Below are 13,001 nucleotides of genomic sequence, written 5' to 3'. Positions count from 1 at the left end.
ACACTGGGACAGGAGCATCTTTCTCCTTGGCCCCCTTTGATGCAGACCTGCAGAAGCTAGTCCTACTATTATTGTGCTCTCTTTTATGCTAGGCCATGTGACTAGCTGAGGTGCTGGCATCATCTTTGCATGGCTGTTCGTGGCCGGCAGTAGGCGGTGTGGGAATGTGTTCTGCACTCTTCTGCAGCATGCGTTTAGGATGTTCCTGAGCCACTGTAGGGGCAGACTGCTGCAGAGCACCTCCACCTCTTTGACAGATGGGAGCGAGATCATGATTTGGGCCTTCGTTTTACAGATTGTTTGGGTCTCGGAGATGGATGAGGGTAACTGGACTCATTAAGTCAAATCAGATGAGAAGCGGTCTTTCATATTTCAGTTTACTGACTCTCAAAATGTGCGTTCAGTCATTGGATGAGCCTAGTGTCATATAAAGAGAGAACCCATGAAGTAAGCTGTGGTGTTCAGTCAATACGATATAGGAGGATATGGCACGTGAGGTGCTGAATGTAAAGTAGAGCATGTAACAATTCACACTCAGAGTAGCGTTCTTTAGAAGCATAGTTGCCTTTAAAAAACAAAAGGTTTAGTAAAAGTACACATGGGGATTATCTACAAGAGGTGTTCAAATACACTTTCCTTTGAGTGACGTTGGGCATGGAAGATTGTACACTACTGCCTTTCATTTTAAAGAAACACTGTTTAGACTCCTGTCACAAAAATTGCTTTGGTCCTATTCTGACTACAGGATCAAACCTAAGCTGTAACTGCATCTTCTAATGGGACAAAAATAGGGTCCTACACCGATGTGATCCTTTCATGCTGGGGACTTAATTTAAGGCCAGTGGGCTGGGTTTTTGTCTCCCATTTTTTACTCTTGCTTTCCCTGAGTGGGGAAGTGCTAAATGGGCTACTCCTGAGCCTAACACCCATGCCCCTTAAAGCTTGTCACCTCCACAATGACGTGAGGTGGGTTCTATTCCTGCTATGCTATTCTTCAGGCTCCAGATCTGAGCTTCACACATAGCATCCTTTTAATCCAGCTGGGTGACTTTAATAATAAAGTGCAGCAATTTCCTAACTTTTATTTTTTTAAGTGCTATTTTGGACTTCATGAGAAGTCAAAATCAAGCAAGCACTTTAAAGTTATTGTAGAATGAAGAGTGATATAAACATGGTTCTCTGAATTTGCAAAAGACTGTACAAATGTGCTGATGAAGACAGAGTATCTATATTAAACAAAGTTAACTATGATGTTTGTCTAGTTTTGCTCAGTGTTAATACTCTTGATAGAGATGAATGCGACTTTTAAGAGCTTTATCTAAGGGGCTGGTGTGGCTTGAGTTTCAGGAGCGGTGAAAACTCAATCACTTCTTGCTCTCCTTCACCCCATGCTCCTTTCAGGCAAGGACTGAGGCAGAGACCAGGTGGGCGGCATTTGTGCTGCCATTGGTTGCATGTTCCACAGTCTGTAGATAACCAAATTTAAGAGGAGTGAGAGTTATTAAAACTCTGAGCAGGAGGGATGGTAACAACATGTAAATGCTTTTTTCATAATGGCAAACACTAGAGGTTATAGACAGCATGCTGTTATATTTTTAATATAAAGAAGAAAAGGACTTTAGCATGTGATTATGGATGAAAAGAGACTTCTGTGTATGTGCTTTCTATGGCCCTGGCACTTCAAACTTCTGAGCCCTTCAATTCCTATTGAAGTTAATCAGCAGGGCTCTGCACTTGGCAGGAGTGAGCCCTATATATCATCTGAGTCCAGTCTTTTTAGCTTACCAGCAAAACGTGCAGCAATTATAAAATGTGTTCACATGTCAACACAATTGCCAATAAAATTCTGATGGCTGAATCTTTTATTACTCATGGAAGCCTGGGATGTACAGAGAACACAGCTTGATCTTCAGATACTGGGGGAAGTTTCTAATATTCTTGCCTTAAAAAGTCTTGTTCTGACCTGTCAACTACCCAAAATTGATGTGGGTGTTATTGACAGATGCCTCACTAAATGTAAGTGATTGAAGTAATTCTGCATATTTAGAGGATGGCAGAGAGGCCACCATTTTCACATGTAAGTACTAAAGCTAGGTATCTATATGGATAAATATTTAGACATGTAAGTTCCTTGATTTTTTAGAGGTGCTGAGCACCCATAACTCCAGTTGATGTCTTCGGAGTTGTGGGTGCGCATATTTAGATGTCTGAATGTGGATTTAAGTGTTTAAACGCCCAGCTTTGAAAACTTTGGTCAAAGTTAGTATCACACGATGGTCTGTCTTCTGCCTAGAAAACTAATGAAATTACACCTAGGGTGATTTTGTCCCATTATGATTAAATCCCACTCCCTGCCCACAAGAGATTTATTGCGTTAAAAAAAAAATAGGGGTGAGAGCCCAGTTATAAAGCTCAAATCTCAGTAACTGGAGTCAATTAGCCTTGTTTAGGATATAGATATTTAGGCCTGTTTGCAAAGGCCTATGCTTTAAGAACTTAGGTGTATTCTTATTACTTAGCTAGTTCTAAAGGTATAAAAGAGAGAATTAAAATTACTGTTTGTTTGTGTAAGGGCCTTTTTTTACTGGGACAGTCTGAGGCCCTGTTCTTAGGCTAAGGCCTTTGTCTAAGCACCAGAGCCAGCTATAAGCTGAGAAGTGAACGGTCACATCCTCACATTCCAACCTAGTCACATTGAAATAAGGTGCTATTGGGCTGTTAGGAATCTCAGAACAGGATTGTATTCCTATCACCTCCAGAGAAAGGGAAGATTAAGGGGGGGGGAACAGGAAATGGGGGTGGGGAAATTAAAATTATGTTTCGCTGGGGGCGGGGGGAATGGAAACAGGAAATAAAAACAGGGACCCAGGCAAGGCTCTATGGTATCAAAGCTGAAAAGGGAAACATTAAGAAAAAAACCTCAAATCCTGCTTGCTAAAAGTTCACCCCAATAAACATCAAATTATTTGCACCGTCAAACTTCAGGTATTGTTGCTCTCTGTTCATGCAAAAAGAACCAGGGAAGTAAAAGGGTAAAAAAATAAGCCCCCCCCAACAAGCCTGCTCCAGGTACTGCCTCAAGCCTGTAAAGTCTGGACCTAAAAAAATGGGCTGAGTGATTCCATTCATCACACATACCATAGACGGTACAATTTTTTTTAAAAAATCATTCCTAAATGGGGGCCAGTGAAATGGAGACAGTGCAAACACACTCTCAATAATATGTTGTATTGCTGTAACAAGGGTGGCCTGTACTGTACAGGTGCCTGTAGTGAAGGCCGTGCCCTGGTCCCAGGGTGGGTACTCCAACCACACTGACAGGTGGATGGCTATAAAGTGTATTAAATTAAGACTAATGGTTGAAAAAGGAGGGATGGGTAAATTATCACAGCAACAGATGCTGGCAATAATCAAGCTCCAATTGCTGGTGTGAGAAGGAGATCGGAATGAGCAAAGAGCATACACAACCTGGTAGTAGCCAAGGAAGAAGCCCAGACATCCAGTCCTTAGGCTTCTGTGCAGGAGATGGAGAAGAGGAAGTACTTAACCCCATATTGCAGTGATTCTTCTGGCCAATCTAGGAACCCATTGACTTCCATGTAGCCTGTAGGAGCAGTTGTGCTGGCTTGCAAAATGATTTCCCAGCTAGTCTCCAGGAGCAGCACTCATGCAGCCCAGGAAGAGCCCATTCAGCCCTCTTCACCTGCAGTGAAGGCTTCAAATCCATGTGAAATCTTCCTGTGAGGACATCGGGGGGTAAGTGATGGGATCCTCTGGGCCGGGTGTAATGTCACAAAGGTTCTTTTAAGACTCTCTGTCTCAAAAACAAAGTGGCCACGTTTCTCAAACTTGGAAATGCTGAGCTAAGAATGTACCCAGTTTCTGCAAGAGCTCTAACAATGTTGGACTCCGTTTCTAGAGCATCACAGGCATAGAGGGAAACATTGTGCATTGCTGCCTGTGCAGTCCCATATTACCTGAGCCAAAATCTCTCTCTCTCATCATGCTGAAACAGAAGGAGGAGAGGAGCCAGATCTGTATGTCACTCTGTAATACATCAGTATATATCCTAGGAATACTGAGGGGGAGAGAATCCCAATGGTAAATTCCTCTGTCATGTATGCCACAGATTTACCAGAAGCGAGAGCCCCAATTAGTAAAACAGGGTGAGAACTAAGGGAGGAAGGCTGTTCGCCCACTTAAGGTTAACAGGGTTGCACAGGTGTCATTATGAGCATGATCTGAAGGGTTACACAGGTGTGCAAAATGGAAAGACTCTGCTGAATGGTCAGAGTTCAATGTGAATTTGCAGGAGTGTCAGACAAAAATACCCATTTTTATCTTGCAAACAGAAATCAGTGAATGAATTGGAATCCCTCCCCCTCCCCCCACATCATTGTTACAGTAACTGTCTGGGGCAGAACTTTCTTTTAAAAATACCAGTAGCGGGGCGCAGCATTCATGATAAGCCCTGCACTAACAAACCAAAGGTCGTAGCCCAGCACTCTTGATCAATCCTAAAGTAACAAAGCAACATTGACAGTCTTGTACTCCCAAGCAACCCCACATCAACAAGCTGCCTAGCCCAGCACTCTTGCAATGATAAATCAGGGGGTGCAAGCACAACAAAAGAAACATTTCAATTTCAACTTCCGTGAGGTTGATCTAAACAGCTGTGGGTGAAAGGAATTATTGTGAGAATTCTGAATGCTGAAGTGATAGTGCCTGGTTAACCAACTGGCCAGTCACCAGAAGGGACAAAAATCCCACACAGTACATTAAGAATGAGATCACACTGTTAATTTCACCCATAAAGAGAAATGGCTACATGTTCTCCCACAGCTCTCTGGCTTTTAAGGACATTATCACTGTGATCTTTTGGGCACTGAGGGATGAAGGATTTGAAAAGTTTGGGGGCAGTGAGCTGCACTCTGCATGGTCATACAAAGAGCTTCAGTTCCCAGCTCTGGGTGGAAGGAGACCCTTGTTTCCTAGCAATCTCTTCCTGCCAGTGTGACATGCTGGGGGTCTAGGAGAGAGAAGCTCCTTTCAGTCTGGTGGACTCAAAGAGCCGTGCAGAGAGAGGGGAAGGAGTGTATTAAAGGGGGGGAGGAGGGAATGTGTTTATCCTCCCAGCTCAAAGGTGGAGGGAACAGTCCTAAAGATTCATAAATGACAATTATTCCTTATTATGGCTTCCTCTTTCCAATTGCAGCCAGTATCTTACATGTATCAAGACATGGTTGAAGCTACCACTGCAAATGCTGCTGTGCTGAGTTGGGCTGATGTCCCCAGCCACAGTGCCAGGGCTCAAGGGATTCTGAGATGGGCCATTTTACTTGATTTTTATTGGTTTTAAACATGTAACCCAAAAGATTGTGGGAGTGCCCTACACTACTGATTCATGTAGTTTCTACCTGGGAAATGTACTTAAAAATATGATAAAAAGTAAAATATAAGGTCAGGAATGTTCCTTTTGAAGTGACCCTATGAAAATAGTATTAAAATGTCCTGTAAGTATTTAAAATCAATATTGAAATGTTTGACCAGGGCCCTCTACCTGTAGTTACAAGACTGGATCTATACTGCCAATAAGATTTGTTAGGCATTTACATTTTAAAAATGTAGCTCCTCTGTCTATATTACATGGCGGTTGTTTCTAGCTATATATATAAAAAATCCAATAAAGACATGTCTCAGTTGCATTGGAAACAATTCGTCTGTTTCCCTAACAGAAGAGGTGCTATATTCTGACGTTATGTTTAAACGGTGGAGTGGAAAAAGCACCTGATTGCCATAAAGAGTTAAAAAAAGTGCTTGGTGAATGTTTGCATGGGCTACATTCTGATGCTGAGTGTGAAGGTGATTCGGCCCAGGAAACGATCATTAGCCACATCATTCACAATTCCTTCCCCATTCAGCCTGCACTGAATGGGGACAAAATCATTCTTCTTCACATCTGTGAAGTGCAGAGCCACCAGCGGGGAGGTGTAGTTGACCTGAAAAGGAGAGACACTGGATAAGCACAACAGTTGAGAGGGTAGGAAAAACATCAAATACTCTGTGCCACAGGCAGTGGAATAGTGTTCAGAAAAATGGACCTGATCCTGCGGTGGTGTCAATTGGCTTAGCCCTATGGACTCCACAAGGACCAGGGAAGCTAAGCTGATTTGCACCAGACTGAGGATCTGACCCAGTATGTTTGAAAATGATGGGGACACATTTGAGTTCTCTAATATATTCCTCGCGGGTTGATTTGTTACTATTGAAGCCAGAAGCCGTGATAAGTAGGGGAGGCTAACGAGGTTATAAAATACTTTCTGCCACTTTAAACTGTTGCTCCTTTGTCTGCAATAATAATAAAGAAAAATAACAGGGAGCTGTTATTTGCCCTCACATGCATTACATCTGTTTTCACAATGGGAATTTTGTTGCCCCCACATCTCTCAATCTGAACTCTTATTTTGAATGTGTTCTGCTCACCTAAACCACCCTGTGCCCAATCCTGCAAATAGAATCATAGACGTGTAGGACTGGAAGGGACCTCACTAGGTCATCTAGTCCAGTCCCCTGCACTCAAGGCAGGACTAAGTAATAACTAGCCCATTTCTATCAGGGCTTTGTCTAACCTATTCTTACAAACCTCCAGTGACAGAGATTCCACAACCTCTCTTGGCAATTTGTTCCAGTGCTTAACTGACAGGAAGTTTTTCCTAATGTCCAACCTAAACCTCCCTTGCTGCAATTTAAGCCCATTGCTTCTTTTCCTATCCTCAGAGGTTAAGGAGAACATTTTTTCACCCCCTTCCTTGTAGCCACCTTTTATGTACTTGAAAATTGTTATCATGTCCCCTCTCAGTCTTCTCTTCTCCAGACTAAACAAACCCAGTTTTTTCAATCTTTCCTCATAGGTCATGTTTTCTAGACCTTTAATCATTTTAGTTGCTCTGGACTTTCTCCAATTTGTTCACATCTTTCCTGAAATATGGTGCCCAGAACGGGACACAGTACTCCAGATGTAAATAGGCCCATTACAAACTTGGGTCAACCTTTTCAAAAGTGGTCACTGATTTGGGGTAGCTCAATGTTTGTCTGCCCAACTTGAGCATGTTGGTCCCCACTAAGAAGCAGGCCCTACACATTCCAAGTTGGGCGTCCTAAAGCCAAGCCACCCCAAATCAGTGGCCACTTTGGAAAATGTCAGTCTATGGCACTACTGCTGTCAGCACACTGAACATGACTGAGCTCCTGATAAATATTATCATGCCCATTTTACAGATGGGGAAACTGAGGCACACAAGGCGCTCACACAGCGAGTCAGTGTCAGAGCCAGAAATACAACACAGGAGTCCTAACTGCCAGCCCCTGGCTACTAGTTCACAGTGCCTCCCTGCTGGGTTGTGCTTTCCAAACAGGCGCACTTTGCAAACAACTACCCCCGTCCCTCTCTTTCTCCGAGGAGGGATCAAAGGGAAGCCAATAGAGCATTAGCCGCCGAGTTTCTACTTACGTGAGTGAGTTTGCCATAGTAGGGATAGTACATGAGATCAAATGTTCCGTTGCCTGGATAGAAGTCCACTGATTGAAGAGCACTTTCATTGCCTTTCTGTGATTAAAAATAGGCAGGTGTGTAGTCGGGCAGTACAGTACAGCTCCCCTCAGATCCACAACACAATGGGGCTGTGGCGGGCACCTCTGGAGAGCCCCAGCCCAAAGGGACTAGGTATTTTGTCACCTATTTATACAGAGCACGTTTACTAATAGAACCAGCTGCTGCTGGAATACGTCAGAGAACAGGTGCGCCATAACCAGCAGGACAAAGGTCATGTTTGCCTCCTATAAATCAGTCTCCAGGCTTCACTGCCTCCTCATTACTAGCTAAGGGCCTGGTCTAACTCCCACTGAAGCCAGTGATAGTCTTGCCCAGGCCCCGAGTGCTGGGGCATGGACAGAGCGGGGGCAGTCTCAGTCCCTCTCTGTCTACGGACCTGCTCCTAGGAGGGGCGGAGCCGAGCACCCTCTGCTACTGGCGTCGCTGGAAGGGCTCAGCATTCCCCAAGAGGTGTTTGGCAGCTCACACAGGATCAGGCCCCAAAGGGAGAGGCGCAGGATAATTCTTAGCACTGTCCACCTTCACAGAGCTTTACAAACCTGCAGCCCTCACTCAGTCAGTGGTCCCTACAATGTTCTCAACGCCCAGGGCTGGTGAAACATTTTGGGCCAAAGTCATCCCAGGTGTAACTCCATTGCAATTCATCACCAACAGGGACTGGGGGGAGGGGGTAAGGCCCTTTCTGCAAATAACACTGGAGATACGTGAAAGAATTACCTGAACGGCACAGCTCACGCTCACAGGTGTCCCATAGCCAGGTCGATAGCCTATGATCTACGAAAAGAAAAGCCATTCATGCTTCTATGAGATGCGAAGCCTGGCCTGTGATACCCATCCAATATCACCTGCCCACTCCAGAGGTTTCCCTCTCCCCACCTTAAGCTTATTTATCTGATCATATTGCATATGAATGCAAGTTATCTTGGAGGCATTTTCTGCCATCAGCAAATTATGTCATTCACTTCAAAGGGGGTGCACATGCCCACTTGTGAGTCCCCAGAACTCAGGAATGGAGAAGGCCAATAGACTCTCTGCCCCTTCAAGTTGAGGCTATACAATGAAATCTGCATGTAGGGCCCCCACCCCCAAAAGACATCACTTTAAACTTTTCTGAAAGTTTTCCAGTATGATGATCACCCTTTAAAAAAAGAGCCAGGTCTACTAGGCAACCATTTTTTGCTGTTTCCTCAAATGGCTGCTTGACCCCTGCTTGATAGACAAATAGAAGCATACGTATTGAAAATTACTACACTGATCACAATCAAAAGGCCAACCCCTAGTTCTTCAAAAGCTTTTCCAAGCAGCTGATGAATTATCTCTACCTTTATTTTGCCAGCAACATACCCTTTGATTCTATGATATTTGAAGATTTCAGATTATGCATTGTTCTTTAAAAATGCACAATTATAAAGAGAGCAGCATATGGGACATGACCTCAGAAAATAACTTAATACCTGGAAAGAAATCCCAGCAAAGAATTAATTTCCTGTTGCCTATTTCTTGACCAAATCAAGTGACAGGGGGCTTTGCAAATTGTCTTTGATGGATTGTCTCCGCCTGGGAATGGAGCTGCTGTTTTCCACCTGATATGGGGAACTGATTTTACTGGCTCAGAGAATTAGCCTAGTTTCAAACCCAGCATAATAATTAATTTATAGTACTGCCCAAGGAGGGAATTAAAATTACTGGCTTTTTTGGTACCCGGTTCATCTTCAGCAAGATGCATGGCTGGCCTGTAGAGTAGCCAAACGTGGGATCCTCAATCCCAGAACAGTTCTGCAGTTGTGATCGCTTGAACTGGCAGGCTTTCTTCTCTTCGCTTTCCGCGCCATCTTGAACAAAGTATTGGCCTGCTGGGCACTCAATGTTCTTTTCCTCTTGAACGTTGTCATCATAAGCTAAGGTGAACCAAGACCTGCTGGTTAATGCTTTTCGCACTATCACAATCTAGCCAAACATCAAGGCTGCAATTGTCAAAGGCACCAGAGGGAGTTGGAAAATCCCTTCCCAAAAGACAAGATTTAATACTCGGTTCAGCAGAGCACAACCCTTGCTTTAATGGTGGGGAAACTGAGGCACCAAGTGATGCGCTCTCGTGTCAAGATTATACATTTGGGACTTGATCTGTAAAGACTTATGCATGTGCTTAACTTCAGTCCTGTTCACTTCAGTGGGACCTCTACTCATGGCACCTAAAGCTAAGTACATGCAGAAATCTTCATAGGATTGGGACCTTAGTCAATGGCAGGGCTGGAAATAGAGCCTAGACATTCACTCCTCTCCCGTTTACATTCCAGCCCCTCCCAATGGGAGTTTTGTACAAGAAGCACCTGCGGAAACAGCCCTTCGCTTCTTCAGCCTGAAAAATGGATGAATGGCTGTGGAAGTAGGAACATGGGTTTTTATGGCTTAGCTTGGCTTCACCTTTTCTTCAGACTACATTCCTATTTATTGCAATGGCAACTGAAAGCCAAGGGGTTGGACTTGCTGCTCTGCAGTCTACTAAGGAGCAGACTCAAGCCCTTCCTAACTGTGGGCTTGTGATGCTGGCAAGCCTTTCCCCGGCCTATTCTCCCATCCTTCTGGGGGTCCCACATGGTTTGTTTCCGTGCAGTTTGTTTTGTCCATGGGGGGCCATCTGCAGGGAGACGAGGCCTGTGCGTTGTCAGCAGGATGCCATGGCAGGAGCGAAAAGCAGCACTGAAAACTTGGAAGTGAAAGAAAAACCCGGGCGTAAGAGGAGTGAACGCCCAGGTTCATTTCACTCCGAGGAAGCTGCCAAAGTGAATTGCAGGATGTTGCAGGAGAAATCATTAGAAAGGGGCGTGACCCCCCCACCCCATTTCCTATTCAGCCCTGCCCAGACTTGGACATGCTCATTGTCATCTCCTAGAGCCTCTATAACATCAGCTCTTTTGCAAATGTCACTGAGCTATCGACACCAGTTTAGCTTACATGATGTAGGGGTGGGCACCACCTCGTTCATGTTGCCCAGTGCCTGGAGGGCTTTTTACTGTTTAGAGAAGGTAACATAAAAGCTACTAGAACAAAGTTATATACAGACTGTGCTTTTTATAAAGCTCCAACCAGTTACCTTGTAGGAAGTGATGCATGCTGTTCACATAAGGTGTCCATGTGCTGGGTTCGGAGACATTGAAGGCAATGGTAAATCCATGTAAGTATGGTCTAATCATTACTCCTGGTAAATAAAAAAGGCCCTTGTTGTATTAACCAGTCATGGAGATTCTGTTGGCTCAGGTATGTATGTCCAAGGGGTTAATTTGGGTAATGCAGATCAATATTTATTATTTAACATTGCATTATTTCATTATTTATTTATAAGGCTACGTTTTAGTCACGGGTATTTTTAGTGAAAGTCACAGACAGGTCACAGGCAGTAAACAAAAATTCACGGCCCATGACCTGTCCATGACTTTTACTATATACCCCTAACTAAAACTTGGGAGGTGGGGGGCTCGGGAGGGCGGCCCTGGGGGCGCCACAGGTGCTGGGGGGGATGGCCTGGGGGCGGTGCCACAGGTCCTGGGGGGGTGCGGCCCAGGGGGGGTCACCCCTGGTGCTTGGGGGGGGAGACGTGGCCTGGGGGTGCCACAGGTGGTTGGAGAGGGTTGGGGGGACTGGGGCAGGCTCCCTGTCCTACCCGGCTCCTGGGAAGTAGCGACCCCAGCTCCACGTGCTGCCTCCGCTCCATCCCAAGCCCTGGTTCTCCAGCTCCCATTGGCTGAGTTGCAGTACTTACCTGGCGGCAAGACTCTGTCCCTGTACGTAGGCGTGTAGGGGCTCAGAGAGAGCAGCAACCCGTACATACAAAAGGAGAACATCCCAGCCAGAAACATGTACAAAATGAGGTAAAATAATAAGATCAAGCCTGCAAGACACAGAGGACATGTTGCTGTTAGCACAGTTACTAGCACTTCCACTCTCACAAAGGACAGGCCCAATCACCCTTCTTTGCGTATGGAATTTGCTAACTCTGACAGGCATCTTCAATTAGAGAAGCGACTTTCCCCAGTCCAAACACCCTCAAACTGCGGGAAAGTTTGGATCAGCCTGTACTTCCCAGCCAGCCACTATCTGCAACTGGCCCACACAAACCACAGATCTGAATCCTTCTGGGTGCAGGGAAAGTTCGGATTCTGAGCTCTAGCCACAATTCATGGCCTGGCCCATCACAGTCAGAGATGGGTCTAAACAGGATCTAAGTATCCACATGCCTAAACTGGATCAAACTGAACCCAGATCCCAACCACAGCAGCTTAAGCCCCTCTCTGAATTACAACACTGACGTCCTAGACAAGAGGCAATGAATAGCCAGCCTCTAACACATTTTGAATTCCTTCGGAAAACTCCACAGATAGGAAAATTGCCTCCCTATCCATCCCCACAAATCCCACCATCAGCTGTTCGACATCAGGAACCAAATGGCCAGGGAACAACGCAAATAACATAGACTAGAAATGCAGCTGCTCCGAAATACGCTTTACATTTGGCTATTTCACAAGCCCAGTGTCCAGAGAACAGTTGTTATTGTTTTTTTTTCCAGGACCAGACTCACGGTTGGGGTTGTCTTGGGAAAATAAAGCCTATGAATAAAAACCAGTAGTTTAGAAAATAAAGTGAAACCATAACACAACCATTTCCCAGGGGAGCCGTGATTCTGCTTGTAGAACAAGCCGTGAGAACACAGATGTGCACTTTCACCTCCGCATTCTCTAGGTGTTTATGTTTGGTGGAATTGTTAGTGATGGGAACTAAATGGAAAGGAAAATTCAACGGAGGACTGAACAGGGGCTCAGCAGGGGGGCTACAGTGCAGGGGGGCCACAGGGGAGCTGAGGTTGGGGGGCTACGGGGAGCTCAGTAGCGGGGCTACAGGGGAGCTGAGATTGGGGGAATCTCTGGACCTGTGGAATCCAGGGCCCTCCTGGAGGAAGCTATGCTTAAGCTCTGGGTTCTGGAACAGAGAGCAGGCTCCAGCCATGGGGGAGACCTGCACAGAATTCCTGGCTTTCTTTCTGGGAGTACAGCAGCGACAAAGAACTAACACCCTGGAGAGGACAGAGCCATTCAACAGCCACCGTAGAAGGTCCTCTGAGCCGGAGAGGAGTAAAATCACAGAAATCCTGGGTGGGTGGGCCAGGAAGCTCCTCCCAGGCTCCGCCCCCACTCTGCCCCAGGTCCCGCCCCCTCCCTGCTAGGCCCCCCACCGTGCCCTTCCTCATCCCCCAGCCTCCTGCTGGCTTGCTGCATCCCTCCTCACCCCCCCACCCGCCCACCTCTCGCTCGCCTTTTCACCCTCCCCACCCGCCACTAACCCCTATGGCGCTGACTTCCCCTCTGCCGGGTGGGTGCTCACCCACCCCCGCCTC

The 13,001-nt window shown here is 45.8% G+C and overlaps 1 protein-coding gene across 4 annotated transcripts in view; it reads right to left on the bottom strand.

Moving 5' to 3' along the window:
* Window positions 1–5,309: 5,309 nt before the first annotated feature.
* The window catches only part of ATP1B4 (ATPase Na+/K+ transporting family member beta 4), a 23,978-nt gene continuing 16,286 nt past the window's right edge, over window positions 5,310–13,001 (bottom strand). For all 4 annotated transcript variants that reach the window (XM_024195366.3, XM_024195374.3, XM_024195383.3 and 1 more), the window contains exons 4-9: window positions 11,373–11,501; window positions 10,707–10,811; window positions 9,314–9,510; window positions 8,330–8,386; window positions 7,511–7,606; window positions 5,310–5,999 (exon numbers count right to left, since the gene is read on the bottom strand). In XM_024195366.3, coding sequence (XP_024051134.2) covers window positions 5,838–5,999; window positions 7,511–7,606; window positions 8,330–8,386; window positions 9,314–9,510; window positions 10,707–10,811; window positions 11,373–11,501 — 746 coding nt within the window. In that variant the 3' untranslated portion in view covers window positions 5,310–5,837. The remainder of the gene's footprint in view (window positions 6,000–7,510; window positions 7,607–8,329; window positions 8,387–9,313; window positions 9,511–10,706; window positions 10,812–11,372; window positions 11,502–13,001) is intronic.

Source organism: Terrapene carolina, unplaced genomic scaffold (genome assembly GCF_002925995.2).
Source record: "Terrapene carolina triunguis isolate 2854851 unplaced genomic scaffold, T_m_triunguis-2.0 Scaffold131, whole genome shotgun sequence".
NCBI classification, from domain to species: Eukaryota; Metazoa; Chordata; order Testudines; family Emydidae; genus Terrapene; species Terrapene triunguis.
The sequence above is the reverse complement of the archived record's forward strand: the minus strand, read 5'-3'. Positions and strand labels throughout refer to the sequence as shown.